This window comes from Oncorhynchus tshawytscha, linkage group LG16 (assembly GCF_018296145.1).
Source record: "Oncorhynchus tshawytscha isolate Ot180627B linkage group LG16, Otsh_v2.0, whole genome shotgun sequence".
NCBI lineage: Eukaryota > Metazoa > Chordata > Actinopteri > Salmoniformes > Salmonidae > Oncorhynchus > Oncorhynchus tshawytscha.
This window is the reverse complement of record NC_056444.1, coordinates 56,746,122-56,765,449: the sequence shown is the minus strand read 5'-3', so window position 1 is coordinate 56,765,449 and position 19,328 is coordinate 56,746,122. Positions and strand designations below refer to the sequence as shown.

General features: G+C 42.7%; 1 protein-coding gene across 1 annotated transcript in view; it reads left to right on the top strand.

The window, feature by feature from the left end:
- The first annotated feature begins 1,457 nt into the window (after positions 1-1,457).
- The window catches only part of noc2l (NOC2-like nucleolar associated transcriptional repressor), a 31,733-nt gene continuing 13,862 nt past the window's right edge, over positions 1,458-19,328 (top strand). The window contains 13 exon segments of the mRNA XM_024375506.2: positions 1,458-1,597; positions 2,105-2,245; positions 2,373-2,559; positions 2,845-2,961; positions 3,344-3,458; positions 3,558-3,648; positions 5,631-5,709; positions 5,940-6,050; positions 6,540-6,653; positions 6,999-7,187; positions 11,684-11,823; positions 12,302-12,413; positions 17,739-17,852. Coding sequence (XP_024231274.2) covers positions 1,572-1,597; positions 2,105-2,245; positions 2,373-2,559; positions 2,845-2,961; positions 3,344-3,458; positions 3,558-3,648; positions 5,631-5,709; positions 5,940-6,050; positions 6,540-6,653; positions 6,999-7,187; positions 11,684-11,823; positions 12,302-12,413; positions 17,739-17,852 — 1,536 coding nt within the window. The 5' untranslated portion in view covers positions 1,458-1,571.

Here is a 19,328-nt window from a genome sequence, read left to right as displayed (position 1 = left end):
CGATTCGATATATCCGATTTGTCAAGATCACGTTCCAACAGAAACGAGTCTGGTTTCCCACGAGATTAACATTAAAGAAACTAGACTACAGTCTTCCAGATGGCTAGCTAAAGGTTTCTCCTTTCATCTGTGGCTAAAGCATAACTAGCATCGATATTGCTGCAATAGCTATCTTCTTACCTAGCTAGGGAGACACCGGTCGCCTTGACAAATTACATGGTGATGTTGGGATTCAGCTAGTTAGCTTGCAATCAAGACTCACCAGCTGTCGTCTTGTGTCGCAAGGACAGCAAAAATGTATTTCTATTCGTAACCTTTTGCAGTTACTCGCTAACCCAACAATATGGTGTAGTCCAAAAAGTGCAGCATGTAAGAGATTCAATTTATCAGTCTTGAATTGTTAATTATCACTTCAACATCCCATGTCGCATCAAAGCAATGCGTTTTATCTATAAGGTTACGGTATACCGCTACACACACAATTGACACCGAAAAGTAACGTTACTTAGCCTGAAAGGGGAAACTAGTTAACGTTAGCTATGTGCATTTTAAACCCGTATTTATATTTTGCACAAAAAAAACACAGAAAGTAAACTGATACATGTTGTGCTATTGCTCATGATAACGATTGTGAAACTGAATACAAAATATATTTTGATTAACAACCTCTGCAAAATCTACTGGATTTGCTAACACATTTTAGTTGTAACGTCACATAACATGCGTCAGAATGGTGACGTTCGAGGTCGTTTTGTTGTCACCCTACACAGATTATCAATCTCACAATGACTGGGGAATCATTTAATGCCTCAAAAACCACATTCATACGATACAAACAATGTGAACGACCAGTGGGTTGCAAACCCGGATCTCATGCCAGAGGAGCGCATAAACCTGCTAAACTATACCTGAATATTAATACATCCGAGCCTCCTGACATCACGACAGTTTCCCCCACACAAGACGACTAACAATTTACATCGGCCCAATTAAATGGTCACCGAGGCATGCCTACATTTCACCTACGGGACTCCAAACTGAAATTCACATACAAGGGACAGTACTTAAATAGGCCCACCTTGAAGAAATATAAATGTATCGACTGGGAGAGCAGTCAATACAACTCTCCAGGTCAAAGCAGGCAACTGATGCAAGGTATAATAATAACCCAAGTGTGGTCACCAAACCACCTGTTACCATTTGATCTTGTACTCAGGGTAGACCACACATATGTTGTATCCCAAAATTACATATCGCGCCATTGTCTTTTCAACAGGAGTGTGGCCACCTGTACATGTGTGCGATAGACTCATCGGAGTCACACAGAGCTCCGCTGTGACGATCAGTGTTTGCACCAGCATCTCCTGCCCACCAGAACTGTCTTTCTTTTCACAAACTCTTCAGGTCACAGGTAAATTAATCTTGCGTGTATGGTCATCAAACCATCTGTCTCGAGCAATTTTGACGCTGGTGTGCAGCGCGACATAAAAAAAAGACGAGCTGGAACGCCCCTACAGACTAACACCATTGCATTGTGGGAACAGAATTGGTAGTCACGTTTTTGATCCAGCATGGCAGGAAAACAGAAAAGCAAAAGGTAAGTTGCTCACAGTGAAATATGGGTACTGAACACATTTGTTCTATGAAATAACAATGTAGCGAGTTTCTTTGTATATTGTACATGTCTAGTGTTTTAGTGTCATTCTTTATTTGCCTTGGAATGTTAAAAGTGGAGTTGATCGCGCACTTTAAATAATCGTTAGCCTTTGCTAATAGTTAGCTTGGTTAGAAATGGTTGGCATGCTCGCTAACCAAGTTAGTTGAGTGAGTGAGTGATCGATCAACATGTTACTTCCCCTGTTCAGTTTTCAAGTTTGTTTTGGCATGGTTTATTGAAATTTACTGTTAAACGGATCGAACTAACTAGCTAATTTAGCCAACTAAACTAACTTTACTCGCCATCATTGACACTGCAGAGAGACTTGTAACGTATCTGATAAAACTCGCTAGCTTGTTTAAATATAGCTAAGTAACTGATATTTGACTTTGTAATTAAATATCTTAATGTTTGCTAAATTGTCTGTTTATTGTTTCTATGTTGCAGGAAGTTGGAGGACCTCAGTGTGGACGAGTTCCTGCTATCTGGCTTTGACTCGGCAGGTGAGGCTGATTCTGAGGATGACACTCCTACCCGGAATGGACAGAAATCAAGGAAGAAGGCAGGGCAATCCGCAGCGCAAGACAAGTAAGTGTTTCTCACTTCTTCAGTCAGTGTCTGCCCCAGATACGTTAGTATACCCTAAAAATACAAATGTCCTCCCAGGTCACCAGGTCGAATGTTATTTAATAAATGAGTATGTCCTGTCTTGCAGGGGTGATGACAAAAAGAAAGGCAAGGCTTCTCAGCACAAAGACTCGCTGTCAAGGCTAAAAAGTAAAGATCCAGAGTTCTATAAGTTTTTGCAGAAGAACGACCAGACCCTGCTCAACTTTGACGACACCGACAGCTCCGAGGATGAGGAAGAGCGGAAGTACCACACGCTGCCCAAACAACTGGAGGTACCAGGGCTTTGATTTTGACAAATGTTTAATGATCTGAAACCGTAAATCAAATAATGTATAGAGTGAGATTCCTGATCTAAAAGGGTAGCCTATGCTTGACTAAACCAGCATCATTAGAGAGGAACATCTCATTTTACACTTGTAAATGTCCAATTTGAAGGGATGCGGATTTTACACTCAACATGTATTCGTTAATTTATATTCCTTAGCATGTTTTCTATGTCTCTATAATGCCATTTACATTTTTCAGAATGTTAACTTTAAGGTTATGTGTGACTGTAGGAGGCCAGTTCTGATGATGATGAGGAACAAGGAGAGTCCACCAAGAAATCCAAGAAGACAGCAGAGGCCATCAAAGTCACAGAGAAAATGGTTGACGAGTGGCAAGCCGCAATCAAGGTAAGACTTACCTACAGACTATCCACCGAGCATAGACCTCAACCTTTTTCCTCTACCAGACTTTGGGTGTAGTCATTGTAAACAGACTACGCCGGGATGCCGGTTGCATAATGGCCCTTTTCAATAACCAACATTTGATGCATATTTTGTCTCTGCAAATAGAATAGGGCTTTGTCCCATCTTTCACCTCTCAAACCTCTGGGTTAACTACCGTCCCATGAGTGTCATGATTAAAAAACTATGCCTACCAGGCAGCATTAATTAGGAAGGAAAAACATATTATTATATGAGGTCAAGAGGCTTTTGTTTCTACTGTACCACAATACCAGTGCTTTTGCCCTTCACTCTTGTCTTTTCTTGCCTCCCATCTCTTTGTCTTCAGGATGAGCCTACACCTCGCCTCTTCAGAGAGATCACACAGGCCTTCAAGGCTGCCGTGGCGACCACCAAAGGAGAAGGGGGAGATCCGTGTCGATACAAAGTGGCCGACAGTTCAGGTAGGGATCATACCCTCCATGAGTGTGTATTTAGTAGTGTCAACATACTTTAGCCCCAAGGACGATGATATAATTTGTGGTGTGTGTGTTTTCCAATAGTGTTCAACGCCTTGGTCCTGTTCTGTATCCGAGACGTGTACGTGGCTCTGCAGAGGATGCTCAACCTAAAGCCAGATAAAGACCAGAAGAAGTAATAAATGGAGACCTTTCTTCTTTACATAAGCTTTAACCATTTCCCTGATGCTTAGTTTTGAGTAGAAAAATTGCTAACCCGATTAACCAACGAGCCAATGTATTTTATTATTTGTGCCAAAGTGATTTAATTTGTTTTAGGTGTATCCATTTTAGAGGTAGACCGATTATGATTTTTCAACGCTGATACCGATTATTGGAGGACCCAAAAAAGCAGATACCGATTAAACGTCCGATTTATATTAAAAAAAAAAAATTTATATATTTTTTTTAACAATTATTTGTAATAATGACAATTACAACAATACTGAATGAACACTTATTTTAACTTAATGTAATACATCAATAAAAATCCATTTAGCCTCAAATAAATAAAGAAACATGTTCAATTTGGTTTAAATAATGCAAAAACAAAGTGTTGGAGAAGTAAAGGTACAATATGTGTCATGTAAAAAAGCTAGTGTTTGAGTTCCAAGCTGAGAACATATGAAACATATGAATGTTGGGGGTTCCTTTTAACATGAGACTTCAATATTCCAAGGTAAGAGGCTTTAGGTTGTAGTTATTATAGGAATTATAGGACTATTTCTCTCTACCATTTGTATTTCATATACCTTTGACTGTTGGATGTTCTTGTAGGCACTATAGTATTGCCAGTGTAACAGTATAACTTCCGTCCCTCTCCTCGCCCCTACCTGGGCTCGAACCAGGCACACATCGTCAACAGCCACACTTGAAGCAGCGTTACCCATCGCTCCACAAAAGCCGCGGGGAATAACTACTCCAAGTCTCAGCGCGAGTGACGGTTGAACCCCGCTAACTAGCTAGCCATTTCACATCGGTTACACCAGCCATTTGGCTGATAGGCTTGAAGTCAAACGGCGCTGTGCTTGCGAAGAGCTGCTGGCAAAACGCACAAAAGTGCTGTTTGAATGAATGCTTGCGAGCCTGCTGCTGCCTACCATCGCTCAGTCAGACTGCTCTAACAAATCATAGACTTAATTATAACATACTAACACACAGAAATACGAGCCTTTGGTCATTAATATGGTTAAATCCGGAAACAATCATTTCGAAAACAAAACATGTATTATTTCAGTTAAATACAGAACCGTTCGGTATTTTGTCAAACTGGTGGCATCCCTAAGTCTAAATATTCTTGTTACATTGCACAACCTTCAATGTTACGTCATAATTACGTAAAATTCTGGCAAAGTAGTTTGCAATGAGCCTGGCTGCCCAAACTGTTGCATAAACCCTGACTCTGTTTGCAATGAATTCAAGAAAAGTGACCCAATTTCACCTGGTTAATATTGCCTGCTAACCTGGATTTCTTTTAGCTAAATATGCAGGTTTAAAAATATATACTTCTGAGTATTGATTTTAAGAAAGGCATTGGTATTTATGGTTAAGTACAGTCGTCCAACGATTGTTATTTTTTCGCAAATGCGCTTTTGTTAAATCATCCCCCAGCGTTGCATCGATTATATGCAACGCTAGATAAACTAGTAATATCATCAACCATGTGTAGTTTACTAGTGATTATGATTGATAGTTTTTTATAAGATAAGTTTAATGCTAGCTAGCAACTTACCTTGGCTTCTACTGCATTCGCGTAACAGGCAGTCTCCTTGTGGAGTGCAACGAGAGGCAGGTGGTTATAGCGTTGGACTAGTTAACTGTAAGTTTGCAAGATTGGATCCCCCGAGCTGACAAGGTGAAAATCTGTCGTTCTGCCCCTGAACAAGGCAGTTAACCCACCGTTCTTAGGCCGTCATTGAAAGTAAGAATGTGTTCTTAATTGACTTGCCTAGTTAAATAAAGGTATATATAAAAAAAAAGCGCAAAATCGGCGCCCAAAAATACCCATTTCTGATTGTTATGAAAACTTGAAATCAGCCCTAATTAATCGTCCATTCCGATTAATCGGTCAACCTCTAATCCATTTCGGGCTTTCCTCTCTCATTTTCTCATCTTCAGGCCAGTGCTTCCATCTTCCAGTCCTAAGTGGCAGAAGTACCAGGTGGACATCAGGATGTATCTCAGTGGGATCGTTCAGGTTTGTCCCGCTATTTATTTCATCCTCCCTCTTCTCCCCCCTCCCCCTCTTGTCTGAATTGTCACTGTTACCTTTCCCTTTTCTTGCATACAGTATTTGTGTTGGATGTACCCTAGTGTTTTTAAAATGTTTCTATCATTTTTACTCTTATCGAAGATAAATTTCATTTGATGTACCTCTACTTACAACAGCAAATAAATGGAACTTTAACTCTCCTCCTCTGTTCACAGCTCTTGTCATGTCTCACAGAGGCCACCGTCATCAGTGCAGTTCTGAGGCACGCCAACCAGCTGGTTCCCTACTACCTTTGTAACCCCAAACAGTGTCGCCACCTGCTCAAGGTGACTTCCAGTTACCACAGCAACACCTATATGTAGGCTGACCAAACTGCATTGATGATCATCGGGGGAATTAGGCAAATTATGTTTTTGTAATGTCAAGCCGTTATGATTTAGTTCAAAGGATGATAACCCTGCAGAGATAAACCACATTAATATCGGTTGAGTATATAAACAGTGTTGTGCGGCACTGAAGGATCCCTACCTAGGAAATGGCCTATTACCACTGTCAGAACCGTGTAACTCCATTTTGTCCCCGTATTGTTTTTTTTTTATTACGTTCATTGAAAGTAGTAGCACTGACGTTTCATAATTGTATTTTCATAAATGGTCAAATATGACTTTCTTTGTCATTTCCTGAAAAGCTTTTAACGATGCAAGACTTCCGACAGCGACACTATGCTCTGGACTGGTAGCCTTGCTATTGGGACCTGGGTCCTCCATTCCCAACGCTAGCTCTCACAGTCCACCTCTCACCTTTTTTCCCCCTAGCAACTGATCAAGCAGTGGAGCACCGGGGAGGAGACGAGCCGCGTGCTGGCTTTCCTGGCCCTCAACAAGATCTGCAGACAGAAGCAAGACACCAACCTCAACCCCATCCTCAAGGTATGTTCTCTATGTCTCTCTCTGTTCCATCCTCTGGGGAGGTGAGATCATCGTGGGTGAAAAATGCTTCATTCATTTGACCCACGGTAGTTAATACCCGTCAGGAGTGAGTGAGTAAGTAAGGTGTATGTCTCCACATCTGCATTAAAAGTGCTAAACAAATATCGCTTCCCAGTTAGTGGCAAGTGGCTGCACATAAAAATTCCTGAAAGGTGGCACATAGCAGTACAAAGTGAAAGGTGTAAAGTTGCCTGCACAACTGTTGGAACTCCCCAAAATGAACATTTAAAAAAATATATTTTTAACTGAACTCGGACACCCTTTAACCTCGTTTTCTTTCCTCAGCAAATGTACATCTCGTACGTGCAGAATTGCAAGTTCACGTCGCCCACCGTTCTGCCTATGATCAACTTCATGCAGCGGACACTGACGGAGATGTACTCGCTGGACACACAGGCCTCCTACCAGCACGGCTTCATCTACATCCGCCAGCTGGCCATCCACCTGAGGAATGCCATGACCATGAAGAAGAAGGTTAGCAGTTAGTCGCACATCCATTCATACACTAGGACCTGAAATCACTAAGTGTCTCCAAGTAGAAGGGCTGATCTAGCATCACGTGCCCCCTTTATAATGTTTTAAAAGGCGAATCTGACCCTAGATTAGCACTCTGAGATGCCTGGGGAATTTCGGGCCCTGGATGTTGGAAATGAGTATAAGGCAATTATGTTGTAGGACACCAGGAAGTACAGCTAATGATGATGATGATGATAATAGAAGGAATAATGTTACCTATAAAGGTTTTTATACTGGCCTGTGATATTCTAACATCGGAGCTAAGCGTTTCAATATTGGTCTATCTCAGTGGTTCCCAAACTTTTTTTCTAGTCCCGTACCCCTTCAAACATTCAACCTCCAACTGCGTACCAGCGCACTCTCAAATGTTTTTTGCCATCACTGTAAGCCTATCACACACACACACACTATGATACTTAAACAATTAAACAATAGAATGAGTGTGAGTTTGTCACAACCCGGCTCGGGAGAAGTGACAAAGAGTTCTTATAGGACCAGGGCACAAATAATAATAATAATAATCAATAATTTTGCTCTTTATTAAACCATTTTACATATAAAACCTTATTTGTTCATCAAAAATTGTGAATAACTCACCACTGGTTAATGAGAAGGTTGTGCTTGAAAGGATGCGCATAACTGCAATGTTGGGTTGTATTGGAGAGAGTCTGGCTTTTAAAAGAAATCACACCGTCTGTGCCTGTATTTAGTTTTCATGCTAGTGAGGGCTGAGAATCCACATAGGTACGTGGTTGCAAAGGGCATCAGTGTGTTAATAGCACGATTTGCCAAGGCAGGATACTCTGTGCGCAGCCCTATCCAGAAATCTAGCAGTGGCTTCTGGTTAAATTACATTTTCACAGAACCGCTTGTTGCAATTTCAGTGAGGCTCTCTTGCTCAGATATCGGTATGTGAACTGAAGGCAGTGCATGAAAGGGATAATGAATCCAGTTGTTTGTATCGTCCGTTTCGGGGAAAGTACCTGCGTAATTGCACACCCAGCTCACTCGGGTGCTTCGCTATATCACATTTGACATTGTCCGTAAGCTTGAGTTCATTTCCACACAAAAAAAAACAATTTAATGATTGGTAGACCTGTGTGTTGTTCTTGTTTAGATACTACCCATCCCGGGCCCGGGAGCGTAATCATCAACTGACACTAATTAGCATAACGCAACGGACATAAGTATTACTCGAAAATATTCATATTCATGGAATCACAAGTGAAATATATTGAAACACAGCTTAGCCTTTTGTTAATCACCCTGTCATCTCAGATTTTCAAAATATGCTTTACAGCCAAAGCAAGACAAGCATTTGCTTAAGTTTATCGATAGCCTAGCATAGCATTATGACTAGCTAGCAGCAGGCAACCTGGTCACAAATCAGAAATCAAATAAATTGTTTACCTTTGATGAGCTTCAGATGTTTTCCCTCACGAGACTCCCAGTTAGATAGCAAATGTTCCTTTTTTCCAAAAATATTATTTTTGTAGGCGAAATAGCTCCGTTTGTTCTTCACGTTTGGCTGAGAAATCGACCGGAAATTGCGGTCACTACAACGGCAAAAAAATATTCAAAATTAGCTCCATAATATCGACAGAAACATGGCAATCGTTGTTTATAATCAATCCTCAAGGTGTTTTTCAAATATCTATTAGATAATATATCAACCGGGACTGGTGGCTTCTTAGTAGGATAGAGAGAAACAATGGCCGCATTTGTCCTTTACGCACAAAACACTCTGAGAGACTTCAGCTGACCACTGACGCAATGTTGACGTTCAGGCTCATTTTTCAAAATAAAAGCCTGAAACTATGTATTGTGACACTAGTCACATTAGGGAAGCCATAGAAAAAGGAATCTGGTTGATATCTCATTCACTGCTCAATAGGAACGCAGAGCTTTCTAAATAAGAGTCCCTTCCTGTTTGGATTTTTCTCAGGCTTTCGCCTGCAATATCATTTCTGTTATACTCACAGAAAATATTTTTACAGTTTTAGAAAAGACTCTAAAGTTTCCATCCTAAGCTGTCAATTATATGCATATTCTAGCATCTTGTCCTGACAAAATAGCCGTTTACTTTGGGGACGTTATTTTTCCAAAAATAAAAATACTGCCCCCTAGAGTCGAGGTTAATTCAGACTGAAAAGAGCTCCAACTTCTTATTAATCATACCCTCAAATTTGTCCCACCCCACACGTTGAATATAGTTGCGGAGAGTCCCTGTAATCCTAGATTCAGATCATTAAGGTGAGATAAAACATCACCCAGATAGGCCAGTCGTGTGAGAAACTCGTCATCGTGCAAGGGGTCAGACTTAGACAAGTGAAAATTAAAGAACTTTAAGCTCGTCTCTCAATTCCAAAAAAAAACGTGTCTATACTTTGCCCTTATGTTGTAAAAGTCTTACATGGTCGCTTGTATAGTGCAGAAAATACACGAGAGTTCAGGGGCCTTGCTTTAACAAAGTTAACCATTTTCACTGTAGTGTCCAAAACGTCTTTCAAGCTGTCATGCATTCCCTTGGCAGCAAGAGCCTCTCGGTGGATGTTGCAGTGTACTGGGAGCAACTGATTGCACGCGCGTTACCACTCCACTATGTCTCCCTATCATGGCTTTTGCTCCATCAGTACAGATACCAACACATCTTGACCACCAACGTCCATTTGATGTCACAAAGCTATCCAGTACTTTAAAAAATATCCTCTCATGTTGTCCTGGTTTTCAGAATAGGATGTCTTCCTTAACTTCTTATGGGCAGGCACTGGATGGCCAACATCTGGTGAAATTGCAGAGCACCAAATTGACAATACAGAAATACTCATATTAAACATTCATAAAATATACAAGTGTTATGCATCGGTTTAAAGATGAACTTCTTGTTAATCCAGCCGCTGTGTCAGATTTCAAAAAGGCTTTACGGCTAGAGCATACCATGCAATTATCCGAGGACAGCGCCCCGCTTACAAAAGCATACAAATATTTTCCAGCCAAGTAGAGGAGTTACAAAAGTCAGAAATAGCGATAAAATTATTATCTTACCTTTGATCTTCATATGGTTGAACTAACAAGACTCCCTGTTATACAATAAATGTTCAATAAAGTCCCTCTTTATGTCCCAAAACCTCAGTTTTGTTCAGTAATCCACTGGGATGGTCAAAACATGCAGACGAATACATCCCAATAGTACCAGTAAAGTTTGTTGAAACATGTCAAACAATGTTTATAATTAATCCTCAGGTTGTCTGCAAAGCAGCTCTGCATTCATCCTTTGTCCTCTGACCAAAAGGTGTTTTTACTCCTCGTTTTTCAAAATACAAGCCTGAAAGCATGTCTAAGACTGTTGACATCTAGTGGAAGCCATAGGAACTGCAATCTGGGCCCTAACCCATAACAGACATTCAATCGCAAAAAAATTCCACTTCCTGGATGGATTGTCACCTGGTTTTCGCCTGCCATATCAGTTCTGTTATACTCACGGACACTATTTTAACAGTTTTAGAAACTTCTGGGCCTGAGTAACAGGCAGTTTACTTTGGGCATGTTTGTCATCCAAACTTCAAAATACTGCCCTCTACCCAAGAGGTTAATTGACCCCCATAAATATAACGGCCATATACCCGGAGCTGTGCCAGGCCTGCCACATCTGTTGACTCATCCAGCTGTAACGCACTGGCTTGTATGCGAAGCAGTAATTGTTTCAAAACATCTCCTGCCATGTCAGTGATGCATCGTGAAACAGTGTTGTTTGATGAAGTTATTGTCTGTATAGTTTTTTGGGGGGGCCTTTTTCCCCCAGCATTTTCCCAGCCGTATCTGCGGCAGCAGGAAGAATTAAGTCCTCTACAGTAGTATGGGGCTTGCCTGTCCTAGCCACTCAGTAGCTCACCATATAAAACACTTCTAGCCCCTTCTTATTAATCTGTTGTATCTGTTGCTTTAATACATGTCTTACTACTCGAAAGTCGTCTTTATTCTCGCTCAAAAAACTCCTGTGGCTTATTTTTCATATTGTCATGTTTCTAAATGTCTGCGCAAGAGGGAAGGTTTACTGCGAGAGCGTGACGGTTAATGTGATTGAATGTTAATTATTTAACTAGGCTACCTGTATTTGACATTGTTGTTATTTCGCTGAACACTAGATGGTTTCATTTTATTTTTGGCAGTGAAACGAGGCTACTCAGGCGAGGGGGGGGGGGGGAACTCACCTAAATGTATAGCCCAGTTTGAAAATGTGAATAAAAAAATGCATTTAAAAAATAATTTGAATCACATTTTTATTTGGTGTAGCCCTGGGGAACCCCAGTTTGGGAATACCCGGTCAAGACCATTGCTCATCTAACTGTATCCCAGTAATATTTAGAAACAACCAGCAATTGCATGTAGATCAGTGCTGATGTTAAATGTGATGTACTTTAAGGTGTGTGTGTGTGCGTTTTTGATCCCTGCAGGAGACGTACCAGTCGGTGTATAACTGGCAGTTTGTCCACTGCCTGTACCTGTGGTGTCGTGTGCTCAGCACCCTGCACCCCAGCGACGTCCTGCAGCCCCTCATCTACCCACTGTGCCAGGTCATAGTGGGCACCATCAAGTGGGTACACGCACACAGACCTATGGGCTTAACTTGGGATCATACTGTTTCATGGGCTCTGCTACTGTAGAACACACAACCAGGATATCACACAGATCTATGGGGAAGGAGAATACTGCATCTCTTTTCTGAAAGTTTAACATAAACCATCTGTTTTTCACCTAGTTGTATAGATCAACAATGACACGTGCTTTAGTATGTATACCCTCTGTTAGGGTAGAATGCCTAGTTAGCATGATATGACCAGCCTATGGTCTGTAGATTTTCTATTGGTTATCCGTCTTTGAATTGAAATACAATAACATAACACCGGACACAGACTAAGCCTAGACTAAAAAGCATGCTCAATGGAGAATATCTAGGCTTAACTAGGCTTAATCTCTCTGTGAAACTGCACCAAAAAGTTTAACTTCACACTTTCACCAGCAGGTGGTAGTGTTGACCGCTGTTGTGACTCTCTATCTGTCTTACTGTGCAGGTTGGTACCCACTTCCCGCTACTACCCTTTGAGGATCCACTGTGTGCGAGCCCTCACCCTCCTCTCTGGCAGCACCCACACCTTTGTGCCCGTTCTGCCCTTCCTACTGGAGGTAAGACCCCTTACCCCCTGCCAGAGGTGCTCATCTCCTCCCATGGGCCAATATTTACAAAGTGTTCTGATCTGGGATTAGATTAGGTCTTCTTTTTTTACTTGATAATGAATAAGACAGCAGGACCTGATCATAGATCAGCACTCCTGCTATTTGACTCCATACCCTACTGTAGCTCAACTAGTTCAGGGCTCTCCAACCCTGTTCCTGGAGAGCTACTGTCCTGTAGGTTTTCACTCCAACCCTAATAATCAGCTGGTTGATAAGCTGAACAGGGGTTGGAGTGAAAACCTACATTTTTTAAATTTATTTATTTAACTAGGCAAGTCAGTTAAGAACAAATTCTTATTTTCAATGACTGCCTAGGAACAGTGGGTTAACTGCCTGTTCAGGGAGCTCGGGGGTTTGAACTTGCAACCTTCCGGTTACTAGTCCAACGCTCTAACCACTAGGCTACCCTGCCACCCCTCTACATGAGGGTAGCTCTGTAGGAACAAGGTTGGAGAGGCCTGAACTAGTTCATCGCTAACCAGGACCTTGATCAGCTGAGTCCGGTATGTTAACTTACAACAGGGTCGGCATGCATTCTCAGTAGCTCACTAGGATGAGGGTTGGCCACCCCTGCCGTAAGCACTTGTGTGGCCTAGATCAGAAAAGGTTGAATAGATGTGAGCAATACGGTGAGAGGACAGCATTGGGCGACAGACCCAATGGAAACACAATGTGGTTTCCATTGTAATATTTTGTAAGGTGTCAGTGGAAAACAGTCTGTAGGTCTCAACAGCTAAACACGAAGTAGGTTCTGAAAGATGAGGGGGTGGAAGTAAATGTGAGTTGGTTTGTGACATCAACCTTAACCCCTGCACTAGTCTCTTCCTACTAGCAGACTTTGCTGATAGCTTCTTTATTGAGAGAAAGTGGATTTACTATGTGATACGTGGTTGTCTCACGCTAGCTATCTTTAGATGAATGTAGTAGCTGTAACTCGCTCTGGAGAAGAGCATCTGCTAAATGACTACAATGTAAATGTCAAATGTTAGACACCTTTGTTATTAGGGCAGGTCCCAAACTGTCAACGTTTTCAGTTTGGCGCGTGTAGTGTGCGTGTTTGTCAGAGTTTCCATTAGCCGGCAATTGAACAGTACGTTTGCGCTGCCAACATCCCATTCATCTCATCCCGAAGATGCTCTATTGGGTTGAGGTCTGGGGACTGACCAGGCCTCTCAAGTAAACTGAACTCACTGTCATGTTTCAGGCAATGTTTTTCCACTCCTCAGTTGTCCAGTGTTGATGACTGCGTGCCCACTGGAGCCGTTTCCTCTTGTTTTTAGCTGATGGGAGTGGAACCCGGTGTGGTCGTCTGCTGCAATAGCCCATCCGTGACAAGGATCGACGCTCAGAGATCGACATGGACTGGGCTCTTATTTGCCTGTTTGTGGGCCCGCCTGTTAGCTTGCGCGATTCTTGCCATTCTCTTTTGACCTCTCATCAACAAGCTGTTTTCTGCCGCTGACTGGATGTTTTTCTTTGTCGCGTCCTTCTCGGTAAACCCTAGACACTGTCATTTCTGGAGACCGTCCGTTTCTAAGATGCTGGAACCGGTGCACCTGGCACTGACTATCATACCACGCTTCGGTCACTCGTTTTGCCCATTTTAACGTTCAATCAAACTGTAACTGAATGCCCCTGACTGATTGTATATGGTGAGCCACGGCCACTTGACTCACTGTCTATATGAGTGAACCATTTTTTGTGAATGGGGTGAATGGTGCACCTAATTAACTGGCCACTGAGTGTACTGTTAAGTGAAGTGTCATAGTTGGATGTTGTGACAAACAATGGATGCTATTAGGGATGGGAATTGCCAGGGGCCTCGCGATACGATATTAACACTACTTAGGTGCCGATATGTATTGCGATTCGATACTGTGATTTTCTTGCAATTCGAAGTCCAAAACATGTTGCTCACAAGATGTCCCTCTGCAGCAGACAAGGGAGAGCATAAGAAAACAAGCTTTCATCAGTCATGGAAATTAAGGTGCTGAAAACAAATTGGCTCCCTACTTTAAAATAAGCTGGAGAACAAGCTATGAAGGAGAAATACTGGGGTTTTGTTGCAGGTACAACCAAGTAGTGCAAAATAATGTGATATCTCAAAATGATACCTCGTTAAAAATAATATCCCGATATGTAACGATCGATAAAACATTATTTTTCCCCCCCCATCATTAGATGCTACGGCCAAATGTAAAGCAAGTGCCGTGCTATAAAGGTTCAACTCTGGTAAAGTTACAGCCCTTTAGTGAAGCCTGTGAAAACTGGTGCGTTATATTTGCTCTTTGCAAAAGGTGTTCCTCAAACTCTGGGACAAAACAAACCTGGCTGTTTACAAAGTAGTGATACGCTATGTGATGTTCGGGTTGTCCGTTTGTCAGGGAAATTCCCTTTGCGCCACCCCCATCTAGCCAGCTAAGTAGCCCCGTGAGATTACTTGTTATAGCTCAGTGAGTTGTTTGCATGCGTGATGGCAAGACAAGTGTCTGGCACGAGAGCGGGTGGAGGAGGCTTGGCTTGACGTGTTGGGCATCTTGTGATGACATGCATTATCTGAATTAGGCCCACAGAATTATACCTAGTAGAGGAGCTGCTTCTATGGAGGAACTTTGAATGTTTTTGAACTTCATAGTTGACTTAACATTGGACCAAAGAAGCTAGCTAGCTAACAAGCTTGTGTGTGTGCAGAGTGACACCAGAATTAAAAACACGTCTTATCTTTTTTTGTAGTTAATAAATCCAATGTGAAATGTGGTAACTATAGTATTCCTAACTAGCTTTGAAAAAGGTTTTGGTTCTGTTCTCTGAACAGGTTCCAACCCCTGATCTCTAGAATCGAATCCAAAAATCCGCTGTCAGTCAGTGGGTGTTATCCTCCTGTGGTGGGGAGTCAACTCCAAAATAATAGATTCCTTGCCCGTTGACTCTCATTTCTGTGTCAAGCTTCGATCCCACTAGGAATCGACTCCTAAGATTCAGTATTTTTGCAACGGAGTAAACGGATGTCCGTAGTCTACTTCGAGGACACACTCTTGCATCTTTCTCAACAAAGAAAGAGCCAGCTAGCAAGAGCTGGAGGGGCACAGCAAGGCATGTCGGACATCCGGCAGACCGTCAGACCTGTGCATCGGTAATCGAAAGACCTAGGCTATTGCAATGCTGTATTTCGCAATGTCTCGCACAAGTTCACTAAAGCAGAGGTAGTCAATGTGTAGGCTGAGCAGTTCTACAAGCAATAGACCGAAGACCAAACGCACACTAGTGTTTTTATAGAGAAGAGAGAGAGCAGAGAGGGAGGCAGAGAGATGGTCAAAACGGCACACAGATTATATCTTGGTAATCTGTATCTAGCAATGCCTCTTAAATTCACCTAACGTGGATATTAGGCCATCACTCCGGTTCAGCAGCTCAAATCGGCAGGATGTGGGGCATTGTTATTAGGAAGGACGTCTTCCATGGATGGATCGCTAAAATAATGATTGTGATCGCACTTCATCAATTTAAATATTATGGGGAGCCCTATAACATTTGGCAGGCAAGCACAAGTTATCAGTGTGTGGCCTATTATGGTCTAGACACGACGTTGAAATATCTTCACGCCTACATAAGAGGCGCTTCAATTTGGAAAAAATGTGGAATTACAGGAGACCGTTTTAGAAAAACGAATCCTATGTGACTCGTCCTCTGGAATAACACATGCCTGGATAATAATAACAACCAACGTCTCTAGTAATACCCGTCCGAATAGGGCTATAACATGGCAAGGAAAGGGCTTATCAGCATGGAGTGTGCCGCATCATCCCATGGGATCCGTCAAGGCTGCACACAGCGGAAATATTCTAGTTCCTAAACACTCTACATTCAAACAAAGTAGGCTTTTTATAGGCAAATGGGCAGCGTCAAGCTCCTGTCAATCCTCTAGAATGCAAATGTAGTCTTTTTTATAATGAGGTGGTGTGTTTGTGTGTGCGCGCATCCGTTTCAGCTTGTTTTGGGAGTCGAGCAAGAGTCAAAATATCCGGGACTCGTGCACCACTAGTGGTAAGCTAGCATGAGAACGGCAGTATGGAAGCGACCGCTTGGCCTTGTGGGAGTGGTCACCGTGTTGTGTGGACGGTTTGACCAGAGCGATGAAGACAAGGCTGTGGTTTACGCTCTGCTCCTAAAGCGCTCTGCAGACCACATCCTTTCTGCCTATAGCGCAGCCGTCCACCCCAGCACACTCACACACACTCCAAGACCCCCTAGCAGCACACAGTGTTTATTTGTGACACACTCCATTTCCTGTCTTCTCTTTTACTGTTCCCCTCGTTAGAGAAAAGCGAGGCTGAGGTGCTCGCTGCTACGGTTTTAATTGGAGCAGCAGACCCAACCACGTTATGCTCCTCTGTTTGTGTGTGCTGTGGGTGGACGGCTGCGCCATAGGCAGAAAGGATGTGGTCTGCAGAGCGTAAACCACAGCCATGTCTTTATCGCTCTGGTCAGACTGCACACACGTGTACGCACTCCAGACCATCACGGTGACCCCCCCCCACACACAAGAACAGACAAGCTGTTGCCTCCTTACTGCCGTGCTCATGCTAGCTTACTGCAGGAGGTCAACACTCACTAAGATGCGCGCACACACCATATACAATAACACAGACTACACACACACACACACACACACGTCCATGCACACCACACATACTCGTGCGTGTGTGCGTGCGTCTCTCCAAGGGGGGTGGTATATATGATTTGGTGCTTCCTGCTCCAGTGGCTCCCTCTGTATCAGGGCTGACCCATGCCTTCCCACTTCCCCCCTGGCTCCCCCGCAGACCGCCACCACATCCGATGTTTGTACAGACAGACTGGGCCAAGAGCGCTCCACTCGCCTGGTACCAACGACCTCACACACACGCACACACACAGCAATATGTAAAAACACAAGATGATATACAGGGCTAGGCCTATCTATCTCACCTAAACACACAGTGAGATGTACAAAATATAGGTAAAAACACAAATGTACACTTACATACTATGCCTTTTTAAGCTTTACTTTGGCTGTATCTTTACGTTGAACATTTACGAGTGTCTATTGTCAGGAGTCTGAGTGATTTTCCATGAGACAAGCCATGGAATGATAACCAAATGATGTGGAGGTCTGGCTTGTGTGTTTGAGGGCACTGTCGCTGTTCTGTTTTCACGTTGTGTAATCTGTGTCATGTCTTTGCAAATGTTGCATGATTTCTGAGCGCACTAATTTTGTGTTCATTGCTTGTTGTTTAGATCATTCATCAGGTGGACTTCAACAAGAAGCCTGGCCGGATGAGTGTGAAGCCCATCAAATTTGATGTTATCCTGAAGCTCAGCAACACCAACATGCAGGAGAAGGCCTACAGGGTGAGTACTGCTAGCTTAGCATGCCAGCTAACTAGGCTTGTCTGACACAGGAGAAGACTTAGACTGGGGGGAGTACTGCTAGCTTAGCATGCCAGCTAACTATGCTTGTCTGCCACAGGAGAAGACTTAGACTGGGGGGAGTACTGCTAGCTTAGCATGCCAGCTAACTAGGCTTGTCTGCCACAGGAGAAGACTTAGACTGGGGGGGTACTGCTAGCTTAGTTAGCATGTATTATTTGTGGCAGGAGTAGCCTTAGAACTGTGTAAATCCATTTGAATTCAATCACTTTTTGACAGCACCTCTTTTGATTTGAACAAAACATTACATACAGTGCCTTGCGAAAGTATTCGGCCCCCTTGAACTTTGCGACCTTTCACGCTTCAAACATAAATATATAAAACTGTATTTTTTTGTGAAGAATGAACAACAAGTGGGACACAATCATGAAGTGGTACGACATTTATTGGATATTTCAAACTTTTTTAACAAATCAAAAACTGAAAAATTGGGCGTGCAAAATTATTCAGCCCCTTTACTTTCAGTGCAGCAAACTCTCTCTAGAAGTTCAGTGAGGATCTCTGAATGATCCAATGTTGACTTAAATGACTAATGATGATAAATACAATCCGCCTGTGTGTAATCAAGTCTCCGTATAAATGCACCTGCACTGTGATAGTCTCAGAGGTCCGTTAAAAGCGCAGAGAGCATCATGAAGAACAAGGAACACACCAGGCAGGTCCGAGATACTGTTGTAAAGCCGGATTTGGATACAAAAAGATTTCCCAAGCTTTAAACATCCCAAGGAGCACTGTGCAAGCGATAATATTGAAATGGAAGGAGTATCAGACCACTGCAAATCTACCAAGACCTGGCCTTCCCTCTAAACTTTCAGCTCATACAAGGAGAAGACTGATCAGAGATGCAGCCAAGAGGCCCATGATCACTCTGGATGAACTGCAGAGATCTACAGGTGAGGTGGGAGACTCTGTCCATAGGACAACAATCAGTCGTATATTGCACAAATCTGGCCTTTATGGAAGAGTGGCAAGAAGAAAGCCATTTCTTAAAGATATCCATAAAAAGTGTTGTTTCAAGTTTGCCACAAGCCACCTGGGAGACACACCAAACATGTGGAAGAAGGTGCTCTGGTCAGATGAAACCAAAATTGAACTTTTTGGCAACAATGCAAAACGTTACGTTTGGCGTAAAAGCAACACAACTCATCACCCTGAACACACCATCCCCACTGTCAAACATGGTGGTGGCAGCATCATGGTTTGGGCCTGCTTTTCTTCAGCAGGGACAGGGAAGATGGTTAAAATTGATGGGAAGATGGATGGAGCCAAATACAGGACCATTCTGGAAGAAAACCTGATGGAGTCTGCAAAAGACCTGAGACTGGGACGGAGATTTGTCTTCCAACAAGACAATGATCCAAAACATAAAGCAAAATCTACAATGGAATGGTTCAAAAA